Genomic DNA, 22,077 nt, shown 5'->3' on the forward strand with positions numbered 1-22,077 from the left:
TCCATGGGGGGCACATGCCAGGGCAGGGATGGCCCTGAGGGAATGTGGCCAGCAGAGGATCCATACTAGGACAGCAATGCTGGGAAGTGTGAGGAAGCCTGGTGTTTTTATGGAAAGGAAAGCTCTGTATGTTGGTAATTGTTGTGAGGGCTACCTCAAATTCACATATGTGTGCTATGTGAATTTTCAGGTAGAGCTGGCAGGGGTAGGTGGGCTGCAGGAGTGGCCTGTGTGGGAGAGGGCCATTGAAGTGCCCTAAGTGCCCTATACCAGTCACAATTACTTACAGCCAGCTCAAAACCTGATGGAAAATCCATTTTAATGTATTTTCATTTTTTTTTGTTTAGTTAGATTCACAATTCCCCAGCTGCTAATGACCAGGAAACAGAATTGCCTTGCTTTTTATTCCAACTGTGTTCATGCTTACATGTACTTTGTTGCATGACAGGTTTTTTGACATCTACCCCACACTTCCTACAGCATCACCCAGGTTCTCACTCAGTTCACGTAACTCGTTACGCAAGCCAGTGGGAGCTGCATGTGTTCTCTGGCACCAATAACTTGCACAGATACATGTAAGTATGCAGGAGAAATCACCTGTAAGCTGTACCTTATCATCATCACTACTATGAGTCATTAGACTGTTAATTACTCCACCTGGGCAGTCTTAGCTCTCAACCAAGTAGAGGCTATTTGAAACAGTACGGCTGGAAAGAAGATTGAGTGTACACCCAGAATCACATGCAAACTCCAACCAGCTGCACAACGCTGAGTTTCTTTAAATTCACAATGGCACCCTGGAAGAGATCACATAAGCTTGCACTGTTAATCGTGAACACAGGGTTTGTGTGTTATCTTTTGCACTTGCTGCAAGATCAAAGAAAGAGAAGACCTGATTCCTTGGAAGTAAATTCTCAATCTCTGAAGCAAGAAAACACCATCCTTCAGAGACTGGACCATTTGGACTGGGACATTCACAACCTCTGTAAGTAAAATGCCATGGTGCTTAACTTTCTGAGGACTAAGTATCTAGATTTCCTGAAGGACTGAATAATAGATAGCAGCAATAACTGCTGGGTTTCCTTGGATACTTTAGATCATTTGTCTGTTTTTCTTCCTGTAAGCTTGAAAAAGATCTGATAGCTTCTCTGCTTACCCCCGAAACAATGAAATCTTGCACAGTCAGCATGGTGTTTTTTTGCATATTAGGCAGCTCCTGACCCTGAACTCTTTTAGAAGTGTTCAGCAGTTGTATCAGCATACCAATCTCAGGTGGTTATTATTCCTGTCATTACTTTGTTTGCCCTCTCTTTTTGAGAGAAACTGGAAATGCCTCATTTCCTTGACTTCTGCTGTGTGGGTGAGCAGAATGAGGAACTGTGAATCTTCATGTACCTTCAGCACAGACACAATGGGGTTGCTGTGAGGAAAAGACCTTGATGAACTCTACATCACTGCTTGATTGGACTGTGTTCCCAGGCAGCATTATCTGAAATCTGCTGGCAGGACTGTTTCTGTCTCATCTCACCACAGTGAACATCCAGCTGTGTCCCAGCAGATGTGCTTGTGTATGAGCAGCGTTAATTTGGAAAGGGCCTTTTCATTCTCACAAGGGGTTTGTGAATTTTGACTTTGTTTTCAGGTATCTGTTGTAGGTTGGACTTTTGGGAAGTGGGCACAATAGAGCCATCTGCGTAAGGGCTGAAGAATCCATCTCTCTTTTTCCTTTGAACCCCCCTGATTTCCAGGTTTTTTTTCTGTTGCTTGAATCTCATCACCTTATGGTAGCTATAGGAGGCCTAAAGCAGCCAGAACCCTGCTGGCTGATATTGCTTTTAACTGCCACGTTGTCCAGATCTCCTAACATTAGAGCTACATGCATGCTATGTAGAACAGAAAAAGAAACTTAGAATTCTGTCTTGATCATCCAAGCCTGAAACTAGCTGTTTAAAATGCCACTTGCACCCTTGAGTGAAAAATTTTCCGTGTACATCTTGATCAGGTTTAATATGCCCTATCCCAAGCACCAGCATCCCGTAATGTCATTGTAATTGCTGACAGTGTCTTCACTGGCACCTGTTCTCATGGGCATCGATAGTGGGGCATATTTCTGTAGGTTATTTTAGAGCCATTTGAAAGAAAGCTGAAGCCTTCAATACTTAGTCATGGAACCACCTAGTAGTAAAGATTGGAAGGCATCTCTGGAGATGGTCTATTCTACTAATTCCCCTGGTTGAAGCATGAATAGCTAGAGTAGGCTGTCTAGGGTATCATCCAGTTGGGGTTTGGATATCTCCACGATGGGGACTTAATAACCTATCTGGAACAACATGCTTCAGGTTTTTTTGTCACACCAGCAGTTACAAAAAACCACAACACAAACCCAATGCAACTAACAACCACCACCCCCATCTTATATTTAAATGTAATTCCCTGTATTTCAGTTTGAGTCCACTGCCTCTTGTCCTTTCACAGGACACCAGGAAGAGACTCTTTGTTAGTGCCCCTCATAAGATATTTATATTCATCAGTAAGTCCCCTGCACCCCCAAACCTTCTCAGGCTTGTCAGCTTCCCTTTGTATAACAGGTGGCCCAGTCTCAGAGTAATCTTAGTGGCTTTTTGTAGGATTTGCTCTAGTATGTCCATGTCTCTCTTACTGAGAAGCCCAGACATGGATACAGTACTCCAATGTGTGGCGTCACCAGTGCTGAGTAAAGGGGAAGGACCCTTGACCTGCTGGCAGTGCTCTTTCTAATTCAGCCCAGGGTACTGATGGCTCATGTTCAACTTAGTATCCAATAGGTCCTTTTCTGCAAAGCTGGTGCTGGTCCATGGGGTTGTTCCTCCCCAGATGCAGGGGACTTTGCATCTGGATGCGTTGAACTTCATGAGGCTCCTGTTGGCCTATGCCTGCAGTCTCTTCAGGTCCTTCTGAATGGCAGCAGGACTCTGTGGTGTATCAGCCACTCCTTGCAGTTTGGTATTGTACACAGAATCAATGAGGGTGCACTCTGCCCCATTTTCAAGGCCATTAATGTCCATATTAAAGCAGTATTGGAACCAGTCTAGGACCCTGGGGTGCAGCACTGGTGACTGGCTTCCATCCGGATTTTGTGCAGTTGCAACCTTCTGATCCTGGCAGTTCAATCCCCCTTGCTATCCACTTATCTAGCACTTACTTCCTTATCTTGTGAATGAGGATGTTATGAGAAGAAGTGTTAGAATCCTTACTTGAATTTAAATAATGTCCACTCCTCTCCCCTCATTCACCAGGACAGTAATTTCACTGTAGAAAGCTTTAGCTCCCGCGTGTTTTCTGTGCCTTTTTTTATGGCACAGTCAAATACTGTGAACTTAACAAGACCTAAAGAGATTAGGATTTACCATGTTCAAAGCAGAAATTCAAAAGATGCTACAAAAGGCTCTTTTATCGTATTTACCTCCAAGAACAATCTCACATGGGCTATCTGTGACTTTTCTTTGCAGCACAATATTGCAAACCTAAAAGAGCCGTGAGAGATTGGGGTTCGCCCTGTTCTTATATTTCTGAGCATAAGTCAAAAGAGTCCGTTAAGCTTATTAAAGGAGAGGGCAAAGGAGCTCATTTACTGCATTTGCTTTCAAGATAAATGTGGTACCAACAACCTGACTTTGGTGGCAATGCTGCTATGCATCATTAATACATTAATGTAACTCAAGCATAACACCATGGGAATGATTTCGGCCTGATTTAACAGTTTGTGTGTTGCCTCCCAGATTTCTCCACTGATGCCAGTTCAGTGTCCCTTGCTCTGTGCTTTTGCAATTGAGGGCAGAATCTGATGCAGGGTGCTGTGAAATGTGATGTTTAAAAACTGTTCATGTGTAGGAGGGAGGGTCTGATCCTACTCTCATGTGAATAATTAGTTTAGCTGTTGAGTGTGTTCTCAACTGCTGTTATAATCAATCCTCTTTTATTTTCAATCAGCAAAATCAATGGAAGCATTCCGTGAAAATATAAAACAAATAGAACATGATCTGAAGCTGCAAGATAACTCCAAGACTGACCTCCGCAAAGCTGATAATGCAAAAGAGCAAAAGAAGGTTCCACACCGTTTGCTGTACCCAGACTCAGTTTTGTTCAGACGCTGGGGTGCAGATTTAAGTGAAGAGGAGCAAACTGTTGCACAGAATCTCTTCTTAAATTATGGGTATAATGTTTATCTCAGTGATCGACTACCTCTGGATCGACCTATCAGAGACACCAGATCTCCCAGGTGCAGTATAAGCCCTCTCTACCTTCACAAGGAGACATGAAATTAAAGGGAAAGGGATCTAGATTGCTTTACACTAAGTTAGAATCATCTGCTAACAGATCTCAATTTGTGCTCTGTTTATTTAGGGTTTTTTTCAATCATTTTCTTCCAAATCTCACTCAGACATGTAATACTGCAAAGACTGTGAAAAGAAGTCACAGTGTAGAGAAAGCACATAGGGAAAAGAATGTAATGTTAACATTATACTTGATATAGGACTTCTAACTGTCAGTAAAGAGGAGAAAAACTAACCATAGAGTTCAGAAGATATGAGACCTTCTGGTCTGTTTACATTCTATTCAAACCTCAAGGCAGGACATCTGAAGCATGCTTTCTCCTTTCTCTTACGTTGTCTTTTATGTAAGCCTGTTAGATGCTGAGATATCCCACGGGGTGTTTTTTAACCCCCTTGCCCTTATTTGGAAATTCCCCAAAATATAATCAACGAAGAAAGAAACCCTTTCATTTTAAAATTCTGTCCTTTTTAACAAAATGCTTGTTTTTCTTAGCTATGTTGCAGAAAGTAAGTGGGGAATACCTATACTGCTTATTTAAAGATGATTACAAATCAATCAGGAGAGTTGGCTGGAGCTTATTATTAGTGAGTGAGTTCCATGAAGGGTGACAGAAGATTCAGCACGAGCTGGATGTCTGGCACTCTTATCTTTAGTACTGTAGGCACAACCATAATGGACCGGTGACTTTGTGAGTTTTCCTTGTAGCCTCATTTTCTCATTCTGTTTCCTTCTTAAGTTATTAAAGAGTCTGAGGTTTAGTTACACAGAAAATATAGTGGGGTAAACATCTAAAGGATTAAAATGTAGGTAATCAGTCCTTTCCAACCCTAACCATTCTGCGATTCTGTGATTCCAACTAGTTGGTTCTTGAAGTCAATAGATAATACATTTTTTTTTAAGCAGACCGGTGATACTGTGGAAGCTAGCATAAGTAACCATTAAAAACCTCATTAAGAACAAGTGTCTGTTAAAAAAAAGCAAGCACTTTTTTTCCTATATAGTATGATAAGGTACACGATTTATTGCAACAGATAATAGTAAGCTTTCCAGAAATGAACTACTGTAAACGTGGAGGAATATCACACTTATACTATCAGCCTAAACATTTGTACCTATAATCAGTGGTACTAATTCTGATAGAATATTTCAGAAAAGGACTTGGGGTCCAGAGAGGGTTGCAAACTGTGCATGGATTAACAGTATCACACTTGGAAAAGGGGAGTTGTCTTACTGGCAGCCCTCCAGAAGATGTAAGGAGGAGGTTTATGCAACTGGGTCCTCATCATCCTGCTCCAGGTGGCCCTAGTTCCATCTAGGGCAGGCAGTAATAAGTTGCCCTTGACTGTGTGCGTCTGTGGGGTAGCGTTGCAGAGGAGAAGGTCAAGGGAGAAGGGCCTTGTGCAGTAGTGAGCCAGCCACTGATTGTCCTGAGGTAGCCCAGAGCTCAACAATCTCCACTCTGCTGGGGGATTGTTTTGGAGGCTTCTCTGGAGCAGCCACCATGGATGTGGCTGGCAGAAGCACATGGTAAGTCTACATGGTCCCAAAGAATGGATGCTCTGCCTGGTGCTCTTTTGCTTGGCATCATAAAGAAACATGAATACATCATAAGGAGGTGTTTGTAGAGACCACGTTTTGCAGATATTCCTTCAGGCTTTTGTGCTAATGAGTAGGGAAGCTAGTGGAGAAATTCCAACAAAAACATGTTCCACTTGTGCGAATGTTGGCACTGTAGAGGTCTACCTGGAGCATGAGGCTGTCTTGCAGAGAGCTGCAGTATGTAGCTACACAACTTAAGCAGTCAAAGTATTTTCATGAACATATTTCTAAGGGGAGGGAATGATCATCCAGAGAATCCAGCTATGCTCTGTTGTCTATTCTAAAGAGAGTTAGTGCTTAGCACCAAGAGAAAAACCCAATCCTCACCATCTGCCCGGTGCCCAGGATGATAATTAGCAGAGCTGACAAACATCCCAAATATATACTTAAAAGCAATAAATATATCTTTTGACAGTAAGCAAGAAGACCTGAAGTGTTCAAATAGCACAAAACAAGTTTGTATCAGTACTGGGAACAATTTATTCTGGGATAGCATAAAGTTCCACAAGGAGTGGTTTGCTCTGTAAGAAGGGCTTTTGAAGCTCTTTCAAGCATTTCTAAAGAGATCCCTTGTACAAGGGAATCATTCTCACATGCATGCGTGAAGACCTCATAGCAGCCTTCCGGTATCTAAAGGGGGCCCATAGGGATGCTGGGGATGGACTTTCATTAAGGACTGTAGTGACAGGACAAGGGGTAACGGGTTAATACTTAAACAGGGGAAGTTTACATTGGATATAAGGAAGAAGTTCTTTCCTGTTAGGGTGGTGAGGCACTGGAATGGGTTGCCCAGGGAGGTTGCGAATGCTCCATCCCCAGTGGTGTGCAAGGCCAGGTTGGACAAAGCCTTGGGTGTTGTGGTTTAGTGTGAGGTGTCCCTGCCCGTGGCAGGCGGGTTGGAAGTTGATGATCTTAAGGTCCTTACCAACCCTAACTATTCTATGATTCTATGCATGTTTATAAGTATAGCTAGTCCTACCTTGTTCTTTATTGCACATACAGAGGAATAATTACCTAATTTGCTTTTGTCTGTTGTCAAGTTTGGTCATTGTGATTTCCTTTTGTAAATGCAAAAAGCCAAATTTTATTCACATGTCCACTGCCTTGTGAGGTAATAATTGCTGGCTGAGTTAGCTGTATTCTTCAGGTTCAATATTTTATAATTATTTTGGATTGAGAAACAGTAATTGTTCTTTTTAACAGAAATTTTAACTTTATCCTGGTGATTTATATACATACGTAACACAACCCAAATGCATAATAAAACTTGGATTTGGGAATTCCTTTTTTTCCTTCACACTTATGCTGATTTTCACTGTGCTTTGAGCCCAGCATCCCAATTCTCCTTTCCTGCAGCTGCCTTGCTCTGGCTTTCTTTAGAAACTGTAGTAAAGTTGTTTATCTTCTGTTACAGTTGTAAAATGAAAACATACCCGAAAGACCTTCCAACACTGAGCGTTGTACTTATATTTATGAATGAAGGACTGTCAATCATCTTACGTGCAATCACTAGTATAATTAACAGAACACCTGCCCATTTACTGAAAGAAATCATCCTGGTAGATGATTACAGTTCAAATGGTAAGTGACCCAGGGAAAGCAGGAGTCTTGCTAATTTATGCCACTATTGTGTGAAATGAAAGTTGGTGGCTTTTTGGGTGCACACAGGGTAGACTTCTCAAAATTAAGTAAATTAAGTGAATTTCCAAAATTATGCTAAGAGATCCTGACTTTCAGTTCCTTTTCTCTGACACTATATTCTTCTTTGGTGAGGGAGATGGTATGCCTACATCTCTTACAGGAGCATTTCACATTTTCAGGGCTTGTATATTTTCCTTTCCTTTCCACATGGTAGAAGATACATAAAGAAATTACTGCACTAAGACAAATAGTTGGTTGCTGCTATGGCACACATCTGAAGTCTCTACACACTGATATATATGTGTATGGTTTAGAAGCCATATGATAGCGCTGTATGTAAATGAAATATAGGAACTGTGAAAGGAAGGAAACTTGTTGTTAAAATAAGCCTCTTGAATTCTTAAGTACCTGAATAATTCTGTTTTATTGCAAACGACAAATCAGGTTTCAGTCTGGACCTGAAAAATGTTAGAAAGCCATTGCATATGTAATGTTTTCCATTTCTTAATATTGATGAACTCTTTTACTTCTTTGATTTTTTTTTTTAATGACTAAAATTTTGGGGCTGGTTCTAGATGATCTGAAAGGACCTTTGGAAACAGAAGTCAAAAATTACAACGTAAAGCATTCGGAACTGCTGAAGATCATCAGACATCAGAAAAGACAAGGCCTAACACAAGCCCGGATTTCTGGCTGGGAGGCATCAACTGCAGATGTTGTTGCAATTTTGGATGCCCATGTTGAGGTGAACATGGCATGGTAAGTCTATGAAGACTGGGGAGTTTCTGAAGTGGGGAGAGGGGGACAAGGAGTATAACTTTATTAGCTGAGACAGGAATCCCACATATGGTTCTCCTTTTCTGGCTTGCACATGTTAATTAACAGCCACCAGTCATTTATTTCTGAGAGGAAAAGGGATACAATTGTTTGAAATATATAGCAAAGACAGGTAACAGAGTAAGCTGTTTAGTACACAGGAAAGGAAAAATGCCTACCTTCTCTCTATATTTGTGACATTTCTAGGAGAAAAGACTTTATGCAGTGAAATAAGAATGACGAAGGTCATTTAATTCCACTGTGAGCAGCTTTGACCCTTTATAAGTAAATTAAACAGCCATAATGCCCGATGACTTTAAATTGGCTTGGTTCTTATTCCAGCTTTCGCTAATGCTTGTTTGCTCTTTTCTGTTAGTTTAATAGTGCATTGTAGTTCTGTAGGACACTATTTGCAAAGAGAGACAAAACAAGCAGCTGATGATGGATATTTATATTTGGTTAGGTGGTGATGCCTGTGGTGCTTTTTTTGTGTGAAATCTCTTTACATTCTTTCCTCCTCGGTTGTTGAATTCACTGGCTGACTGTTGTCTGTGTTTAAGTTTCTGGGATCAAAATTCTTATCCCAGCCCTTCTGCAGGCCAAAATGGCTCTATGTGCTCCGTATCAATCTTTGGTAACACGCTGCACTTCCTAGTTGTTACAATCTTAAAGGTAACGCTGAAGTCATGGCTTTCAGGACTCATTGGGTGCCCTGGGTTCAATAGTAGCAGTCATTTTTCTCCTTAGTAGCTGGTGTAGTGATGTGTTTTCGACTCTAGTCTGGGAACAACGCTGATAACACCAATGTTTTTAGTTGTTGCTAAGTAATGTTTACGTCAAACAAGGACTTTGAGTCTGATGCTCTGCCAGTGAGGAGGAGCACAAGAAGCCAGGAGAGAGCAGAGACAGGACACCTGACCCAAACTAGCCCAAGAGGTATTCCATACCACAGCACATCACGCCCAGTATGGAAACTGGGGGGGAATTACCCAGAATGCCAGATCGCTGCTCGGGTCAGGCTGGGTATCAATCGACAGGCGGTGAGTGTTTGTATTCTCTTCCCTTGTTGTTCCCCTTATCATTATTATTACTGGTGGTGGTGGTAGTAGTGGTTTTGTATTATACCTTAGTTACTGGACTCTTCTTATCTCAACCCATGGTCTTAAACCACAACATCAGGATAGGTTAGGCTGTCAAGAGTATGTAAGGAGTACTGAGGCCAGTTCTATTAGGGCTAACAACAATTGGGGTCCAGCAAAAAGACTCCCTCTGTCAGAGTCCAATACTCTCTGACCAGGTTCTTTTATATATTCTATATGAGGAGAGTTTAATGTTTTAATACTAAATTTACTTATTTGAAGATACATGAGATTTTGGTTTAAAAAAGTGATACAGCAATATACTGAAATCACAGCACAAGCACAATATAGCAATTGTAATATTCAATACAATGCTTTACAAATGAGATTTACATTACTACGTTTCATATGCTCACCGTTGAGATGCTGGGCATCCCCAGTTGCTTGGAAAGAATATATGGGTTGAAGCCAACTCCAACACGTTGCTCTCTTTAATGTTTTCATTTTCCTGGATGTTCAGTTTTTATACTCTGTGTTGGCTGCACCACATATACACTTCTCCAATGTTGGTCTGTCTAATTTAGGAAGATAATACTTTCTATTGATTATTTTAGGAAGGTCACATACATAACCAGTAGACCCACTCAACTGATACTGCCGTTTACCTGCAGCAAAGGCCATTCTCTGGTTCCCTTGGTGTTGGGATAAGTTTAGCTTCCTTTACGATAGCTGTGGTCATTCCCTACGTTCTCCTCTGAGCTTTATGATTACATCATCCTTGCCTCTCTTCTCTGAGCCTTCTTCCATCGTTGATCATAGGGGTCCATTGATTGGTCACACCCTTTCCCTCATACACTAGATGTGCCATCAAGGCACAGGGGAAAGATGGTGAATGATCAACCTCAGGTCTTACAGTACCCCCTGTGGTCTCTTTCCTTTCCTTTTCCCTTTTCGTCTCTTCATGGAGATATTGAGGACTGTCTGGAGCCTGAAGGAAGCAGACCCAGTGTTGTGGTTTAAGCCCAGCCACGCAGCCTCTCTCTCACTCCCCCCCTTCCTCCCCCTGCTCCCAGAGGGATGGGGAGGAGAATCAAAAGAATGTAACTCCCACGCGTTGAGATAAGAACAGTTTAATAACTAAGGTATAACACAAATCACTGCTGCTACCACCAATAATAATAATGATAAAGGAAATAACAAGGGAAGAGAATACAACACCTCAGCACCAGCCGACCGATACCCAGCCTGACTGAGCAGTGATCTCGCCCCTTCCGGGTAACTGCCCCCAGTTCTACATCCTGGGCATGACGTGCTGTGGGATGGAATACCTCTTTGGCTAGTTTGGGTCAGGTGTCCTGTCTCTGCTTTGTCCTGGCTTCCCCTCCCCCCTGGCAGAGCATGAGACTCAGAAAGTCCTTGGTCAGACTTAACATTACTGAGCAGCAACTAATAAGATCGGTGTTATCAGCTCTGTTCCCAGGCTGAAAGTCAAAAACACAGCACTACACCACCTACTAAGAAGGAGAAAAATGAGTGCTACTGCTGAACCCAGGACACCCAGGTAACAATCAACTCAGAGATTTAAAAGTGAAATTTACTGTTATTTTGATTAGTGACAGTTAAAATGCAGAAGCAGTCTAATAGAAGAGAGAATTGAGCCATGGCATTAACAATTTGGGCTATTAGTACTCCAAGATTGGCATATAACTTTTTGTAGAGGCTAAAGTAAATAGCTTACATAAAGTAGCTAACCCAGTTTTAGAAACAGGCTGTAAAGTTAGTACTGTTCATTAGATTTCCATTTTTTTCAAGATGAATATACTCTGCTTGTTAATTTTGGTAGGGCTGAACCTATTCTATCTCGACTAAAAGAAGATCGCACTATTATAATATCACCAGTATTTGACAATATTCGTTTTGATGACTTTGAGCTTCTTCAGTATTCAGTGGCTGCAGATGGATTTGACTGGGCACTCTGGTGCCTTTATGAACCCTTACCAGCTGAATGGTATGCTCTAAAAGATGAAACAGCTCCAGTCCGGTAAGTATGCATAGCATCTGAGGGTGAGCCAAGGTACATAATACCTACGTAGAGCAAGCAGAGGGAAGAAGATTTTTCATAGGTGGTGGGATAGATACCTGTGAACGACGTTATATCTCGATATTTGGTTTGGAAATGTGGGTTCTTTAGCAGCCCTGAAAATCTCAGTACACCAGTTGCAGGGTTGTTGAATCAGCCCTGTGCTGATTCTGCTCTCAGATTTTCAGGCAATCCCCAAGTCATTCATTCTTCTGTATTATGTTCCTTAGCTAGGAGTGTGGTAGCAATATTTATTGACTGTGCAAGATGAAGCGTGGCCCTTCTCCACATTTGCCCAACGATATGGAGTGAATCTCATAACTCTGCTGGCCAATTGCATGTCTGATCTGTGAGGACTCGGATGGGTTCAAGTTGTGCAGTTATTCCTTTGGAGATGTTGGAGTGACATGTGTTTGCAGTGATCTTGGCCAGCTTTTTTCAACACTTACCACTTGTGTGTCACATAGAAGCAAGAAAAAACATGAACAGATACACCAGCTGTTACACCTAAAGTGACCCCTTATTGTTAGGTTTAAGAGCCAATATATTTGCTTCTGTTACTGATACCTTCCTTAACTGCTCATATTAGTTTATGTATTCAACACCAAATGGTTGCTGGTACTATGATACCAGCAGCCATCTCATCCTGAATATATAAACCCATTTGCTTCCTTGTTCTACAAGGATGTCAGGTGTTGACTGTCCCTCATCTGTTAACAGCCACTTAGCAAACAATACTAAAAACCCCTAGGAGATAAGGTATAGTAATCAGATTTGTGTAGCCCTAGCTTATTTTATTGCATTTATGTGGCAAGGTTTTGGTAGTGGGAAAGGCTAAAGAATTGGTTTCTGTGAGAAGAGGTGAGGGGCTACCCCCATGTTGAACACAGCCTGTTCCAGCTTACTCCAAAACATACATTGTGCTGGCCAGAGCTTAGCCAATCAGCAATGCTGGTGGTAATAATGTATGTAAAATTGGGTAAAAAATGCTGCACAGGAGCTGTGGGAGAGAGGAGTGAGGAAGAAATATGAGATAAACAAGTTGTCCTGCAAACACCAAGATCAGTGAAGCAGGAAGTGACGCTCCAGGTGCTGGAGCAGTTTCCCTGCAGCCTGTGGGGAAGACAACGATGAAACAGCTTGCATCTCTGAAACATGTGGAGGATTCATCCTAGGAAGGATCATACTGGAGTAGGTATCCATAGGGCAGTTGTGGAGGACCCCACTGGAGCAGATATTCATATGCTAGCCCATGGAGGACCCTACAGGAGCAGATATCCACACAGCAGCCCGTGGAGGAACATGCTGAAGTAGATAAACACACGGCAGCATGTGGAGGACCCCACACCGGAGCAGGTGGATATGCCCTGAAGGAAGATGCTCTTTTTCTTCCATATTGAAAGCCCATGCTGGAGTAGGATCCTGGGAGGTACTGCCACCTGTGAGGAAGTGCTCAGGCAGGAACAGGTTTTCTGTCAAAGAACTGCAGCCTGTGTGGGACCTGCACTGGAACAGTCTTCTCCTGAGTAACTGTACCCTGCAGAAAAGGACCCAATCTGGAGCAGCTCTTGAAGAACTACAGTCCATGAGAAGGACCCACGTTGGAGCAGCTCATGGGGGATTGTATCCTAAGGGAGGACCCCACACTGGGGCAAAGGAAAAGTGTGAGGAGAAAAGAGTGGCAGCGATGAAGTGCTATGAATTGACTATAACCCCCATTTTTCATCCCCATGCACTGCTTGAGGTAGGGAGAGGAGGTAGAAGAGCTGGGAGAGGAGGCAGAATAGCCAGGAGTGAAGCTGAACCTGGAAAGAAGGATGGTGGGGAGGTGGTTTAGTTTTGGTTTTATCTTTCTTACTATAGTCCTTTTTTTAATTTGCAATAAATTAAATTAGCATTCCCCAGGCTGAGTCTATTTTGCTGGTGACGGTAACTGGTGAACAACCTCGTTATCTTTATCTCAACCCATGAGCTATTTTATCTTACTGTCTTCCCTTGTCAGGCAGAGGAGGAATGTGAGAGTGGCTTCTTGGGCACCTGGTAGAAACCAGACAAGGTTAATTCACCAGATTTATTTATATGAAGGGCTTTAAAATTTATTGTATAGATCTGACGAGGAAAGGCACTGAGAAAACATTTGAAAATCATATCCTGCGTTTGTCAGATAAGGTGGCAGATTTCTTCATTCATATACTACTACACTTGGGAGCAAAGCATTGGAGACAAGGCTGCTCAGATACCTATAGAAAGAACTGTGGGTGAAATTGGCACACTTCTCTCTCTGTTATAAACATATAGTGAGCATTAATCATTCAGACACGAGAATGGAATAAAAGCAAGCCAAATGTAGGTTAAGGAATGTTTCATGGGGGGATGTCCACAGTTCTTGGACCAGAGAAAATAGAAGTGGGTTTGGTCATAGAGAATGGGGATATCAAGAGAGTACCAAATCCCCTTTCAGTCCTCTTTCCCCCCCATGTAGAATGGATTCATCCACAGGGGAATTAGTCCTGCTAATCATCTCATCTGTCTTTCAAAACCTCAATTGACAGTGATTCCACAGTCCCCCTTTGCAATGGGCTTTAGTGTTTAAGTTTCCTTAATGTTAGGTAAAATTCCATAATGTCCAACCCAACTCTTCTGTGCAACTGTTTATTCTGATTTCTTTCTTCTTGTTTTAAATATGTTATATCTGTTGTGACATGACTCGAAATAGATCTGATTCTTTAAAAGGTATTATATCATGCTTTTTAGCCCATTGATCAAGTTTATTTGTTGTCTTCAGGACTCTTTAATGTTGATCCACATGTTGCTCTGAAATAAATCCTTATGGAAGTTCAAGATGTGATTGATGGCTAATTGACTTTATTTCCATAATTATTACTTTCTTATTTTACTTGTTTGGCTTTCCAGAAGCCCATCTATAATGGGGATTATTGCTGCAGATAGGAAATTTTTGGGTGAGATTGGTGTACTGGACAGTGGAATGCACATATATGGAGGAGAAAATGTGGAACTTGGCCTGAGGGTAAGCCTATTTTTTCATCTTTTTTAGAAAGACAGTGAAAATTAGTATGTGATTTTTTTGAAAGCATGTAGGTCACTGGCTATTGTCCAAAGCAGGGGTTAGTATTTCAGAACAATTCTGTTTTATTTCGGATACTAAATGGAAGTGATAGATTTCCAAAAGCATCAGCAGGCATTTGTTGATATTTCTCAAGGATTTTGACTCCTAACACAAAATCCTAATTCGGTGAGGGAATACTGAATCTTTCAAGATGTGGTTCTTTCAGAAATGTAATGTCTCTTTGTTCAGTGGAAGAATAAGAGCAAGTTAAATTAAGTATTAGGGAAAAAAAACCCCAAACATCCCCCCCCCCCCCCCCCGAAAAAAAAATCCAAACCAGAAATAGGTCTATCTGCCCTTGAAACTAGTGTGTTCTTCAAATTTTGGTGTCTTCAAATCAAGAATGGAGGCTTCCCCCGGTCCCCCTGAATAATTTCATCTGGAGTGTCTTTAGTTATTAGGGAACAAATAAGAGCACTAAAAATTCTATTGGTGAGTATTTTTTAAAAGTATTGGTGGTTGGAGATATTCTGGAAGACCTCAGAAGAAAAAAATGAACATAAGGCTTATCCCTATAAAGAAGAGAAAAGATGATAGGACATGAGATTTATAAACCTTTTACCAAGACTTACATGTCTAGGAAAAAAGGGTTTGATTATTCTCTTTCTCTATTAAGTATGAAAACGAGGGGGTTTTGAAAGAAGTCAGTAACCAGTTTCAAAACAAACATGAGAATGGGGTACTTAATTCTTTCAGTCCAGTAGACCAGGAACAGAGCTCCTTCCAAAGGATATTGTGGGTCTTAAAAACTTGCAGTCATTTGTGGGGAGGCTGAACAGTTATGGAAGAAAAACCTACTCAGAGTTAGTAAACAAAAAAAGAATCATGGGAATATGCACAAAATCCCCTCACCTGAAAATAACCGGGGGCTATGAGAGGTAACATACATACTTGTTCCCAGCCTTCCCTAGAAATAAATTTGCAGTCACCATGGGATACAGAATACTAGGTTAGATGGACCTTTGTACTTTTGAAGCATTGGTTTTGTCCTGCTTGGGCATCTCTTCGAATTCCGTAAAGACATTTTCCAGGAATCCACTGGACATTTTTCTTTCTCTTGAATTGTCCCTAGTGTGTCAGATTTTGCAGGACCAGTTTTGCTCTTGGCATATTCTGGGCAATGTCACTACTTCTGAAGGATTCAGGCCCATAATCACTACACTATTTAGCAGTCTATCTTCTAGTGAGATCACTTGGAGGTATGAAACAGTTTGCCTTACTGTATCTATGTCAACTGACCAGAATGCCTTGTCACAGGAAATTGGTGAGTAGTTCTGTAAATGGTGGTGGCAAAGAAAAAGAAGAAAGAACATGCTTTTACTCTCCTGGACCTCTGTTAGGGCTACATATAGTAGAAATGAAAGGTACTGGAAAATTCATTTCACTCACTCTAGCCAGGAAATAGAGTTTTGAATGTTGAGGGCATGTCAGTTTATTTGTGAAGGAGTGGGGGGAGCAGAAATGGAAGCACTTTCTGGGGAGAGACTTTTTAGCAGGGCCTGTTTCTGTAGGATGAGAGGTGATGATTTTAAAGAAAGGGTGATGTCTTTTTTAAAGAGAGATTCAGGCTGGATGTGAGGAAAACAATTTTTACAGTGAATGTGGTAAAATCCTGGCACAGGTTGCCCAGAGAGGTGGTGATTGCATCATCCCTGGAGACACTGAAGGCCAGGCTGGATGTGGTTCTGAGCAACCTGATCTAAATGAAGATGTCCTTGCTCATTGCAGGGGGATTGGACTAGATGACTTTTGAAGGTCCCTTCCAACCTGAACTGTTCTATGATTCTTTGATTCTAAAAAGTGCAAAGAATAGATAGGCAACTTTACCTCAAATTCTCTCTTCTTGACCTAGGCTTGGCAGTGTGGAGGTAAAGTAGAAGTGCTGCCCTGTTCAAGAATTGCTCATTTGGAAAGAGCTCACAAGCCTTACTTGCCAGACTTGAGCATTGCGGTAAAACGCAACGCCTTACGGGTAGCTGAAGTGTGGATGGATGATTACAAGTACATGGTCTACTTTGCATGGAATCTTCCAATTGAGGTAACAGCATTTCTCTGTTTTTCAAATTGGAATCCAGAGTCTAAAAGTGGTGAAATAAGAGCATGTGAAAAAAATTTAATATTGATATATTAATAATTGTTGAAATAGATGGCATCCAAGAGGCATGATTATAGACATGTTCCACTTAGGCTCAAACCAAGAGCTGACGCCTAGCCTACAATGGAATTGTTTAACATGTATTTTAACTTCCTTAGGGAATGTAGGGAATATTTTACCTGAAATATTAATAATTTTGCATGAAAAAGCATGTCTCTAGTGTGGGTGTCCCTGGATATCTTTTAAATGAGCAAATTTGAACTTTAAATAGAGAATTCAATTATTCTTCATCACATAACCAATTACTTTTATTAAGTGAGTTCTCCTCTTTGCAGCCCAAAGTTCTGCTTTTGTTTTCCTGGAATTAAAAAGTGAAAGTTTTATAACACCCTTAGAAAGCTGAAAAATGGTAATACCAGGGAATTAAAATAATAATAATAATCCCTTAAATTACATTGGCTTGGGTTTTTTTGTCCTTTTGATTAACTTCGGTACTTCTCAATACAGTTTTAACTTTTCTCCTGCACAAACTGTTGAAGATACTGGAAATGTCAAGACCAGGTCTTTTGAGTATTGATAACTTCAGTTAATAAAAAAAGCCTTATGAATTTTCCCATCTTGCACTTCAGTGGATTTATGAATCTTTAAAAAAAGAATAGACACCCGCCTTCTTATGTTTTCTTGAATAGATATTAAAGAAACAAAATATATAGTGATATAGCATAAATTAAAACTTTAATTAATTTCTACCATAAATATTTGGAATTTTTCATCTGAAAATGTCAGTCATCAAATAGTGGTTCAAGTCTATTTAAAATTTCTAATCTAATTTATCTAGGCCACAGGCTGCATTTTACACAAATGCTTACAGACAGGGTGTAAGTTCCTGTTGGACTGATCTATGCCAAACTTCCCTGCTGGAGCTTTCCACTTCGTATAAGAATTTACACAGTCTTGTAAACAATAGTTTGAATCTTGACTGCTCCCACATGAGATGAGTATTGCAGTCAAGAGACTATTGATCATATTAAAGTTGTTAACAAACTCTGTCTCATTTTTCACTTTGAGCTAGGTGTTAGTTTTTTTGGTATGAAATAAGGAAACTACTTCCAAGTCATATCTAGCTCTGATAGCCTTTATATTTATGAAATGATATGTTAATTTTTCACTAATTTATTGGCATTTATAGTCAAAACATGTTCTGAAATTCTGAAGTTTAATAAAATGTACATTTTTTTTTACAAATGAAATTTTAGCTATAGTTTTAGTGTTATAAATAGACAATACGGAGAAATAAATTTGTATTTTCCCTAGTTTCCCAGGCCACCTTAATGTCCTGAAATTAAACATGGTGTTCTTGCAGAATCCTGGAATAGACTTTGGAGATGTTTCTTCCAGAAAAGACCTAAGGAAAAAACTGAACTGTAAAGGTTTTGACTGGTACATAAAGAACATCTACCCCAATTTAATATTTCTTCCCAACATTGTTGGTTATGGAACAGTAAGTATGGAGTCTATTTATTTGAAATATGGAATAAATCATTAGCTCTAGTATTAGGAAGAGTTGTGAACACTGTCTTGCTGATTATATTTCCCTAGAAACTTTAAGAATACTTTGATTTTATTATTTTTTTTTTCCTAGGCACTAAGGCTTTCTAAATTCTTTTTCATATTAGTTGTTGGTCTAGAATTTCTAAACTGTGTTTATTGTGTGTGTGCTGATGGGAGCACAACAGTAGTTTGGGAAAGTGCTTAATGTGTGGTTTTCTACTGTGTACAGCACTCCTCTATTGACCAACAAGAATGGATCAATATCTTCTTGTAAGGACCTGAATTTTTCGATAGAGTAGTATGGATTCTTTTCTGCAGAGATTACCAAGATAATTTGGAAAGCATGCACATATGAATTAAGATAGCATTTTCTATACCCAAGCTTGCATGTCTTGCTGGAGGTGGGCACTGGTACTTACCTGTCTGGAGCTGCTTGGTGACTTCTGACATGGTGCTAAATGGCACGATGTAGATGAATCTTTGACAGACCTTACGTTTGCTTTTTTTTTTTTGTTAGAGTGTGTTATTTCTATGGAGGTAATCTGAGATTTCTTTTCTAAGCCCATATTGTATCTTCCACTTCAGGATTCAGTGCAGAGCTCTAAATGAAGTAGCCTTGCTCTCAGGACAGTTTCTAAAATTAGTGGTGGGGAGTTGCAAACAGGATTGCTGTTCCTCACAGTAAATTTCCTGGTTTATTCTGCAGATGAAAAACACATTGAAAGAAGACATCTGTATTGATCAAGGCCCTGTCCCTGGAAACTTACCAATTATGTATCCCTGTCATGCATACTCACCACAGGTAACAGAAGTAACTGACCAGATCTTCACACAAAAGACGTTGCTAACTGTTCCTTTCAACCCTCCACAGGGCCATGCAGTCAGCACTTCAAAACTATTATCTCTGTGCTATCTAAAGGGAAAGATTAACCTTTATTTCATTAAATTGTGCTGCCCAATGTAACTGGAAGCAGAGCAGGTTCCCATGGAAATCTGTGTGCATTAAACTAAGGCTTTTGGTTTAGCCTTGCCAAAAAACTGTGAGACCGCATGTTGATACTGATTGATCTTGTTGATTAACAGAAGATCACTGGGATAAAATGGGAGAGAGGCGGATCTCTTCCTCACACCACCCTGTCAGTCCCCTCAGAAGGAGGGAAGCTAAGGGTTACCATTCAATTGTATGCATCTTGATTTTGTTTTTCATTGGAAAGCAGAAAGATTTTGTATAGGGTCAAATTCATCCTGGTTTAATTACTGAGAGCTCAATGAATGCTGGTGCTGTACAGCTGATACTTCTCAATATCAGTTTTGGAACTGTCTGCAGTCACCTGCTTAGGAGATTTCCCTCGTATCACAATTTACTGACAGCAGTGTCACCTTCCCTTTCAGCACATCTTTTATCACAGCACTGGAGAAATGTATGTAGGAGGTTTACATGCCCGACAGAATACAGGTGATAGATGCCTAACAGACCCTGGGAATGGGGACCTGCCTGTGTTAGAGAATTGTGACATCGCTGTAAATAAAGGTCTGAACTTGTACTGGGATTTTAGGCAGGTAGGTGGATTTCTATATCCCCACATTTCAATAAGCACTCCCATTATAATGAATCCTTGGACACTTCCTTGCAAAGTAGGTTTGTTTCTGAATAACTTTGCCTTAATTTTCAGGGCTTGCAGGTGCCACTGCAAGAGCTTTGGTGAAGGTGGTTGAGTCTTCAGGGGTGTGTGATTTTAAAAACAAGGGGATGGTCACACAGCTGAAACTGAGTTACCAGAATTTAACCAGGTTCCATTTGTGCAGGATTTATGCCAACTGATGCTGACATGCTTAAGATCCCAAGTGATGTTTTCAGTGCCTCTGAATACAGAATATAATACCAGCTTAGTCAGCTAGTCTAAGACAGGTACTGTCATACTTCTGGGGCAGGATAAACAGGCAGCAGTGATAACAGTGGAAAGAGAGGTGGGAAAGGAAGCCATGCAGCTTCTCCCCTCTCAGGCAGTTCAAACCTTATTAGTGTTATGTAATTAATAATTAATTAATTTTACACATAATGTATGGGCCTGTTTATTGCATCTCTCAGTGAAAACCTAAGCAGGAGACAAATCTTGTGAGCAAGTGGTAGAGAATATTGGAGTTAAATTGGTGAAAGATAAAGGATTCAGTGACCCAAATAGTATAGACCTACATGGTCTCCAGAAATTTTGCTAACATGGGCTTTATCTTTAGTCTGGTCTGTAACCATGAAACTTATAAAAAGGTGCATATATATTTTCTGGAGGGTTTAGACCCACCTTAAAAGTAAACCTCCATTTCCTTGGGTGCATCAAGAATTATCATAGTGAACAACTGGCTGCCTGAAGGAACCAGCTAACATCCTGTTTGCTCTGGAGCCCAGCACCTTAGGAAAAGCCTCGTTTCTGGCCTGATGAGTTGACTTAATCACATCCCACCTCATTCACAGTAATTGGTATTGAAATAGCGACTTAGGGACAAGATATTAATATTCTTGCCTGTTATTAGCTCTCTTCTTTCAAAGTGGGACAGAGTATTAAAATCTACTAAAATTACTTAAGCTGTAAAACCCCCACAAACCCACAAAAAATACCCATCCCCTCCCCCCAACTCCAAAAAGCAGACATGAAATAAGCCTCTGCATATATTTTAATATGCCTCATAAAGTTCCATAAGCTGTCATGCATTATCAGCCTGAGGAAAACACAACTTTTTTTTTTCTCAGGTCTATGACCTACTAGTGTTCCTCAGACACATTTGTAAAGGTCAAGAGAATTGCTTCCTGACTGAGCACTGAATTTATAAGCCCTCAGCTTCTCTCACCTTTCCTTTCCTTTTGTAGGGATCGGCTGTAATCAACAGGAGCACTAAAAGATGCCTCGAAATCACAGCAGACAATCCAGTTTCATATAGACTTGTAATGCAGACCTGCACAGGACAAAGGTGGAATATCCAACACACAGTTAAGGACTGGGGAAAGACAAAAGACCCACAACAGAAGGCACAACACTGACTGGAGGATGCTCTTCCTTGAAAACTGTTATGCTCATCATGCAGCACTGAAAACAGTGCTGCTTTCAAGAATTTATTTACACATGATTTTCCAAGGTAGTAGTTACTGCAGGAACTACTTGCACTCTTGGGACATCACCCCCCAAGTTTCCTCAGTTAGGAAAGGGCCTGTCTTTGCTCTGTTATTGTCACTGGAGAGCAGTAGTTACGTCTAAGAGTCTTTCAACCCACCTCAGTGCCTTATGTTGTCCTTTAGAAGTGTCTGACTACTCATTAATGAAAGACTGGCGTAAGGTCTCTAACTTTCTACCTTTGGCATTTTGGTTAGATATGAAAATTTAGAAGAAATAAAAGTGAGTCTGACTTCCTCTTGTACACGGTTTATCTCAGGCTGAATTAGACCATTTTTTGAGTCATATAGATAATGCAAAACTTCTTGTCAAGATGTACTTATGTGAATGGGTGAAATGAAATACATCCTTGTTCTCCTGTCCATATAATTTTCCTGGACATGATTCAGTTTCTCAGTAAAGTTTATTGGATTCAGCAGCGTGATACACTAAGGCTGCATTATGTTTACATATGTGAAATTAGTTTGTGCCAGACACGTGACAACATGGATAAAATTCAGTCAAGTGCTTGGAAACAAGGATACTGAACTCAGTAGTTGCCACAAACCAATAGGAGTCCAATACAGTAACACGTCTATCAAAGAAACAGTAAAATACAGCATGAGTTGCTA

At 40.6% G+C, this 22,077-nt stretch overlaps 1 protein-coding gene across 1 annotated transcript; it reads left to right on the forward strand.

Moving 5' to 3' along the window:
• Nucleotides 1–714: 714 nt before the first annotated feature.
• GALNT8 (polypeptide N-acetylgalactosaminyltransferase 8) lies at nt 715–21,710 on the forward strand. The gene is made up of 11 exons (XM_065665061.1): nt 715–985; nt 3,970–4,258; nt 7,328–7,494; nt 8,130–8,313; nt 11,293–11,490; nt 14,443–14,557; nt 16,509–16,694; nt 18,115–18,252; nt 19,009–19,104; nt 19,695–19,862; nt 21,166–21,710. The coding sequence occupies exons 1-11, from the start codon at nt 742–744 to the stop codon at nt 21,334–21,336; spliced, it is 1,956 nt and encodes a 651-aa protein (XP_065521133.1). The 5' UTR covers nt 715–741; the 3' UTR covers nt 21,337–21,710.
• Nucleotides 21,711–22,077: the final 367 nt, after the last annotated feature.

This window comes from Lathamus discolor, chromosome 1 (assembly GCF_037157495.1).
Source record: "Lathamus discolor isolate bLatDis1 chromosome 1, bLatDis1.hap1, whole genome shotgun sequence".
NCBI lineage: Eukaryota > Metazoa > Chordata > Aves > Psittaciformes > Psittacidae > Lathamus > Lathamus discolor.

What these genes read in the sequence shown, in the direction of transcription:
- GALNT8 (XM_065665061.1), top strand. Translation starts at nt 742, where the DNA reads ATGCAAACTCCAACCAGCTGCACAACGCTGAGTTTCTTTAAATTCACA. An exon ending in AGATGATTACAGTTCAAATG is followed by an intron (nt 7,495 to 8,129) that starts GTAAGTGACCCA and finishes GGCTGGTTCTAG; the next exon opens with ATGATCTGAAAGGACCTTTG. An exon ending in TGTACTGGGATTTTAGGCAG is followed by an intron (nt 19,863 to 21,165) that starts GTAGGTGGATTT and finishes TTCCTTTTGTAG; the next exon opens with GGATCGGCTGTAATCAACAG.